The 7,960-nt window shown below is 40.0% G+C and overlaps 1 protein-coding gene and 1 non-coding gene across 2 annotated transcripts in view; one reads left to right on the top strand and one right to left on the bottom strand.

Moving 5' to 3' along the window:
- The window catches only part of Zmym6 (zinc finger MYM-type containing 6), a 45,220-nt gene that overhangs the window by 10,425 nt on the left and 26,835 nt on the right, over window positions 1–7,960 (top strand). The window contains exons 4-6 of the mRNA XM_005353226.3: window positions 247–451; window positions 4,119–4,290; window positions 7,463–7,613. Of these exons, the coding sequence (XP_005353283.1) occupies window positions 247–451; window positions 4,119–4,290; window positions 7,463–7,613 (528 nt within the window). The remainder of the gene's footprint in view (window positions 1–246; window positions 452–4,118; window positions 4,291–7,462; window positions 7,614–7,960) is intronic.
- LOC113456667 lies at window positions 1,328–1,455 on the bottom strand. Its single transcript, XR_003377429.1, has one exon.

Here is a 7,960-nt window from a genome sequence, read left to right as displayed (position 1 = left end):
ATTCTGTCTCCATGTATGCCCACACACCAGAAAAGGGCAACAGATCTTATTCTGATGGTTGTAAGCCACCATGTGATTGCTGGGAATTGAACTCAGGACCTCTGGAAGAGCAGCCAGTGCTCTTAACCACTGAGCCATCTCTCCAGCCCTCACAAGTTTTTTTCTTGAAAAGAAAATATATGCATTGGTGAAACTGAAATTCCTTTTTTTTTTTTGTTTATTTTGTTTCTTATCTTGTCTTGCTAGGCTTTCAGCTTTGTTCACCATCACCCGGCTCAAATGCATCAACTACTCCAGCTCCGACTTCTCATCTGTTTTGTTCTGGTTGTAAGAAAATACTTCATAAGACAGGATGTGCTCAGCTTTTCTGTTCCACGGAATGCATCACGAGATACTCCTCAGCTGCCTGCCTGCCGTATCAGCTCAAGAGAATCTGCACAAACTGCTCCAAGTACAGGCTTCCTAAGCTTTCATTTGCTGCTTTGGTTTGATTTTTGAGACAGGGTTTCTCTGTATAGCCCTGGCTGTCCTGGAATTCATTATGTAGACCAGGATGGTCTCGAACTCACAGAGATCCTCCTGCCTCTGTCTCAAGTGCTGGGATTAGAGTTATGCACGCTCATTCTTGACTTCCTCGCTTTACTTCATTTTTGTTTTTTTGAGACAAGGTTTCTCTTCGTAAAAGCCTTGGCTGTCCTGGAACTCGCTTTGTAGACCAGGCTGGCCTAAAACTCAAAGAGATCCACCTGCCTTGGCCTTCTGAGTCCTGGGATTAAAAGCATATGCCACCACTGCCTTGCTTGTGTGTTTTTGTTTTTTGAGGCAGAGTGTCATGTTGCTATTTTGACTTTTCTGAACATCTTTTTTTTTTTCATTAAATAATATGTACTTCCTAGGATTTTAATGAGGCAGCATTAGCACATAACTTAGCATTATAAATGCTTAATAATGAGATCTTATAAAGAGTTTAAGTAATTTTGTATTTATAATTATAGAATAATAATACGTACATGATGTTTTCTTAATTTTTATGTATATGGGTGTTTTGCCTGCACGTATGTCTGTGCACTACATGTATGCCTGGTGCCAGAAGAGGCCAAAGAAGGCTTCACATGTCCTGGAACATGTCCTGGTTGTAAGTTGGCATGTGGGTACTAGGAATCAAACCTGGGTCCTCTGGAAGAGTATCCAGTGTTCTTGACCCATGCCATTTCTCCAGCCACAGGTTTTTGTTTTGTTGTTTTATTTTTACAATGTCGAGTAAGCATATCCACTTCCTTCAATAGATGTTAAATTAATCAAAAAAAATAGCAAAGACAGAGCTGGAAAATGTTGGACAGTAGAGTCGGCCCTGTGGTTTTCACAGATAAGGGCTGGTCTCTCCACCCATTTGTCTAGGAGGAGAGTATCAGCAAAGTCTTGCTTCATCAGACTCAACCTTCTTGGTCCTCCAATCCAGTTTTGTTGTTGTTTGCTTTCTGTTTGCTTTTAAGACAAGTTTTCATGTAACCCAGACCAGTCCTGAACTAACTTACATAGTTGACTTTGAAATCGTGATCCTCATTGCCCCTACGTCTCAAGTACTGGAATTATAGATGTGTACCATTACATCTGACTAAATATAACTTATTGCTGTTTTTAGTGAAAAATCACGCTTCAGCATCGCTACTTTGTCTATATGCAAGCACATATTTGATGTTTGGTTGATTGGTTAAAAAAATTTATGTGGCCGGGCGGTGGTGGCGCATGCCTTTAATCCCAGCACTTGGGAGGCAGAGGCAGGAGGATCTCTGTGAGTTCGAGGCCAGCCTGGTCTACAAAGGGAGTTCCAGGACAGGCTCCAAAGCTACAGAGAAACCCTGTCTCTAAAAACAAAAAAACAAAACAAAACAAAAAAAAATTTTATGTGTATTTATTTATCCTGTATGTTTTCTGTGTGTGTACATGCGTGTGCACACACGCAGAAGGTCAGAAAACAACTTGTGGGAGTAGGCTTCACTGTGCGGGTTCCATTCATTCAATTCAGGTTATTAGACTTGGTGGCACGCATCTCTGCCAGCTAAGTAATCTCGCCAGCTTTTTATGATTGTTTTGTGAGACAGTGACTGGCATAGCCCAGACTGGCTTTTAACTTCATTTGTAGCTTTGGATGATCTTGAACTATTTTTTGTTTAGTGATTTTTTTTTTTAAGTTTTATTTATTATGTATACAGTGTTCTCAGTGCTCTGTCTGCAGGCCAGAAGAGGGCACCAGATCTCATGACAGATGGTTTTGAGCCACCATGTGGTTGCTGGGAATTGAACTCAGGACCTTTGGAAGAGCAGGCAATGCTCTTAACCACTGAGCCATCTCTCCAGCCCCCCTTTTTTTTAGTCTTTTGCATGTATGTTTGTATGAGAGTGTTGTATCTCTTGGAACTGGAGTTACAGACCATTATGAGCCACCATGTGGTTGCTGGGAATTGAACTCAGGACCTTTGGAAGAGCAGGCAATGCTCTTAACCACTGAGCCATCTCTCCAGCCCCCCTTTTTTTTAGTCTTTTGCATGTATGTTTGTATGAGAGTGTTGTATCTCTTGGAACTGGAGTTACAGACCATTATGAGCTGCCATGTAGGTGATAGAAATTGAACCCCAGGACTTTGGAAGAGCAGCCATTGCTCTCAACCACTGAGCCATTTCTCTGGCCCTTGACCTTGAACTCTGAATCCTCCTGCCTTTCCCCACACCAGCGCTGTTGAACCACCACACCCTGTAGAAGCTTAGGAGAATTTTAAAAAATTTAGTTAATTTTTATTATCCTTTCATAGATTACTATGCAGTAGTTGTGAATAATAAAGGTATGTGGTCTGGGGAAATGGCTCGATTGGTAAACAGCTTGCTCTACAAGCATGGGGACTTGAATTTGATCCCTAGCATCCTTGTAAAATGACAGGCATACTGCTGGACACAGTAGCTCACGCCTTTAATCCCAGCATTTGGGAGACAGAAGTCGGTGGGTCTCTGACTTTGAGGCCAGCTTAGTCTGCGTAGTGAGTTCCAGGCCAGCCAAGGCTACACCGTGAAATCCTATTAAAACATTTAAAAATGCTGGGCATAATGGTGAATGTTGGCGATCCCAGCAGTGGGGAAGTTGGCACATGAGGGTCCCAATAAAAGGCCCTATCATGAGAAACAAGGTGGGTGCCTAAGGAGGAATGACTCTGGTCTCACAAAATAAAGATAAAAAAAGATGCACAATGTGTTGGCTAGTAGGATGAGGATGATCAACTCTGGACTCTGGATTTGAATTCTTGTGTCAGTAGACCGATTCTGAGAGGCAATTAATTTAACCTCTCATTTAGTCTCCTTGTCTGAAAAGTAAAAATGATAATAGTACTTCCTTCATAGTGTTTTCTGTGATATTTAATGACTAGCGTATAGTCATAATTCACTGTACTTGTATGCATAATACTATAGCCATCAATTACTTTGTTGTTTCTATCTTGAATGTTTCCTTTAATTTCAATACCTTTGAAAAGAGCAGCATTTAGCCTCTAACTGGGTGTTGCTTTCCAGTGCTTATTGCAATAATTGACTCTTCTGAAATCGCTCTACAAATCTCACAGAACTGCTAAGTTATTTGTGTTGTGTTCTTCCCAACACTTATAGTTCAGATTTATATAGCATCCTAATTTTTATATTAATCTCTCATAGTTCATCTTAAAAATTTTAATTAAAAAATAATTTGTGATCTCAGTCATGATTCTACTATTGGCAGCTGTTGAGTAGTAAACACATGTCCTGTGGTCTGTGGTTGTGGGATGGCCACTGGATCTAGTTTCATTGATTCTAGCAGAGAACTGGAAGTCTTTTTTTGTTAAATATAATTCTTGTACAAATGCTTACATTGGATATTATAAATCCCACTTTACACATGAGATAGTGGAGACAATAATTGCTTCAGTCATAATCATTTAATTGAGAAGTAACAGAACTCATCATCAATGCTGTTTTTCAGATGATTTATATAGGTTTTTTCTACCATGCAATAGTTACTCCTAGCTGAGATAATATTTTAACTCTCAGAGAGAAAGAAGGTAGAATCATTGGACATTTGTCTCTGTTATTTGTTTTTAGAGAGATTATTAATCCAATGGATGTGATCACAGCCAAATTTGAAAATTCCTCTTCCTGCAAAGATTTCTGCAGCCAGTTATGCCTATCTTCTTATGAGCTAAAGAAGCCTGTTGTTACCATATATACCAGCGGCATTTCAACTAAGTGCACGATGTGTCAGAAGGTCACTGACGTAAGTTAGTTATATTTCACGTTCATTGGAATTCTGCTCAGAGACATGGTAGTTTTTCTTTTTCTCCCTCCTCCCCCTCCCTTTCCCCCTCTCTTTTAAAGACAGTATCTTGCTATGTAACTCAGATTGGCCTCAACCTTGAGGCCATCTTGCTGTTTCAGCCTCCCAAGGGCAGAGATTACAATGCTACCATGCCTGGCTAAGATCAGAGATTTCTTTTACATGGCTCTGCTTATTTTGTATCTGTGTATCTGATATACAGATTAGATTTGAAATTAAATATCATAACCAGGTGTAGTGGCACACATCTTTAGTCCCAGCACTTGGGAGGCAGAGGCAGGTAGATCTCTGAGTTTGAGGCTAGCCTGGTCTCCAGGACAGCCAGGGCTACCTGTCTTGGGGGGAGGGGGAGGAAGTGGAGGAAGAAGAAATCAATCAAAAAGTGGCACAACGTTTTCGTTGTGATGCTTGTTTTTCACAATTCACACAACTAACAGCCTCACTGCGAACAGTTTTGAGCACTATGGCCATGGGAGCCATTGTTAGAGTTAGACACCTTCCTGTCCCTGATGGTGTACAAGCAGCTGTGGGTTCCTGTTGTGGGACTTGTAGGCTCTTCCCTGAGCTGGCTGTGCAAGGGTGAGTTGCAGAGTGAAGGTGGGAGTTCCTTCTGTTCATCCTGGTGTGATCTTCTCTCCAGAGAAAGGGGACAAACTCCACATGGGATGGTTGTGTAATGACATGATTAAAATGAAACAGGCCACTTTAAAAAAATTCTATTTTATTCATGACTCAGAACTTACAAATAAATGACTTGTGTGAAATATTGATACTGAAAACTCCTTATAGATGAACCAATGAGCAAGAATTAAAAGCCAAAACTGACTGAAACTAAAGGAAATTCTATTTTTTTTCTTTTAAGATGTATTATGAAATGAAATCTTAGTTGGTTTGGAACTATCATTGTAATACTTCAGGTACTAATTATTTATAATAAATGATAGTCTGATTAAATATTATATCTGTTTCAGTTTTAATTATTACTGGTTGAGATTTCTCTTTATTCTTTTTGTGTGCGTTTATATGTACATGGGCATGCATGTATGAGTCTAAGTTTGGTGTTAGGAGTCGTCATCAGTTGCTTTCTACCTTCTTCGTTGAGGTAAAGTCTCTCAGTTGAACTCAGAACTCACCAATTCAGCTAGTGTAATTAGCCGTCTTGTCCTGGAAATCTCATCTCGGCCTTCCAAATGCTGAAATTACAGGTAGGGGCCACCAAATCTACTTGGCATCTATATGGGTTTTAAATCTAGGGATTTTAACTATAACCCTTTTTTCTGTGTGGCAAGTACTTTAACCATTGAACCATCATCCTCACTTCTTATTTTTTTTTAAAGTTCTTATAAAAGATGTAAAAGATAATGATCTTTTAAGGGACTAAGGTGATAGGTAGTTGGTAGAGTGGTTGCAGACATGAAGATTTGAATTCCATTGCTACAACCCACATGGCTGGTTATAGTGGTGAATGGTTACAATCCTGGTGGAGGAAGGCATATTTCTGGGCTCACTGACTAGCAAGCATCAGCTACTTGCAAATTCCAGGCTGGTGAGAAACCATGTCTCCAAAAAACCAAATAAATAAAGTAAATAACACCTGTGTGATACCCGGGTTAGCCCTGCCTCCCACACACGTGTTCATACTCCAGCACCCATGCACCTGCATGCACATATGCTCATCATTCCTTTACCTAGCAAGCGCTTGATTTCATTCCTTGGAGCAGTTGAAAATGTTCTTTTATTATTAAGAAATATTTCATTTCTTAGGAACTGCCTCTTTTGGCAGTCCAGTTACTATCCTCACAGGAAAATAACTAATGCTTCTTTACTTGTGACTTAAGTATCCATTCCATTCCTAATTTGGGACTGGTATTGTATTCTTCCAAATTTTTGAGGCCCATTTTTACTAAGCGGATTGTGTGAAATTTCATGATATCCTTTTCCTTCCCATTTACTTCCTTACTAAATGATTGGCTACTACACAAGTGACAGTTTTGAAGTGACAGTTGCTTTCCATGTGTAAGTGGTGGTCATTATTATTTGTTAAAGTATGAGTTGGCTCTATAGTTCATGATATAATTAGCCCTACTTAGTGTGTCACTCAGCTTGATAAGGAAATGGTTCTGTAGGATCTCTTATGAATTAAGCATCATTTCTGTCTCCTGCTGAAGAGTCATCTGATCATCTTTCCTAAACTGAAGTCCAGATCAGACCTGAGAATGGTTCTGTACTTCGTGGATTATCCATACATTATTCATCATGTATAGTGTGCTTTGTTGTTAATTGAGTAGTTACTAGTTTTCTTCAGTTTTGTAGCCAACACTGATCTTAGGCTCCCGATTCTCTGCTTTGGATATCACACCTGGCTTGGCTTTTTTTTTGTTGTTGTTGTATTTTTTGTTTTTTCTTAAAATCTGTATTATGATTGTGTGTGTGTGTGTGCGTGCATGTGTGCATACGTGTGTGAATGTGATTAATGAATGTGCGTGCATGCCATGGCGTATGTGTGGGTGTCAGAGGACAACAACCACTCCTTCTACCTTGTTTGAGGTGGGGGGATCTCTTTTTATTTAAAGCTTTATATGTCAGGCTGCTTGTGGAGTTCTAGAGATTTTTCTGTCTCTGCCTCCCATCTTGCCACAGGAGCTCTGGGATTACATGAGCACACTGCTGTCTCCGCCTCCCTTTCATCTTGCTGTAGGAGCACTGGGGTTACACATACACACTGCTGTCTCCGCCTCCCTTCTTGCCATAGGAGCACAGGGGTTACATATACACACTGCTGTCTCCGCCTCCCTTTCATCTTGCCGTAGGAGCACTGGGGTTACATATACACACTGCTGTCTCCGCCTCCCTTCCTCTTGCCATAGGAGCACTGGGGTTACACATACACACTGCTGTCTCCGCCTCCCTTCCATCTTCCGTAGGAGCACTGGGATTTCATGGCTTTATGTGGGATTGGAAAGTGGGATCTGGAAGTCTGAATTTATATCCTCATGCTTGCATAGGACTTGCACTTGACTCACTGAGCCTTCTCCCTGGCCCTTTCTTATCTGAAACAGTGATGTAATTATGTTTATGCTTAAACATACTTTTGTTATTGCTGTCCTAATAGAATTTGGCCCAGAAGCCACTCTATGCCTTGGGGAATTCAATGAAGCCGTCTGCTGAAACGAGTGAGAGTACAGATGACCCAGGAAGATCAGAGGTTTTCTGCTCTATTAATTGCTTATCTGCTTACAGGATTAAGACTGTTATTTCTTCAGGTAATGATTAAATTTGATAAATTTACAGGTTTGGTAACATATTAAAGATGACCATACCTGGTGTTCTTAATTTCATTGATACTAAATTTATTTAATATGGCCAAAAACCTAAGATTGGCTTACTTTTGAAGAACTGAAAATAAAAACAGATTTGCACTGATACTCTCTTTTTGTAGAATATACTTTATGGTTTTATGTGTAGAAAAAATAAAAAATAATTACTAAGTTTTAAGATAGTTTTTTTTTTCTTTTTAAAAATATTTTTTTGTGGCTGGATAGTGGTGGCACACACCTTTTAATTCCAGCACTGGGGAGGCAGAGGCAGGTGGTTCTTTGTGAGTTCGAGG

This window comes from Microtus ochrogaster, chromosome 10 (genome assembly GCF_000317375.1).
Source record: "Microtus ochrogaster isolate Prairie Vole_2 chromosome 10, MicOch1.0, whole genome shotgun sequence".
In the NCBI taxonomy this organism is placed as follows: Eukaryota; Metazoa; Chordata; class Mammalia; order Rodentia; family Cricetidae; genus Microtus; species Microtus ochrogaster.
The sequence above is the reverse complement of the archived record's forward strand: the minus strand, read 5'-3'. Positions and strand labels throughout refer to the sequence as shown.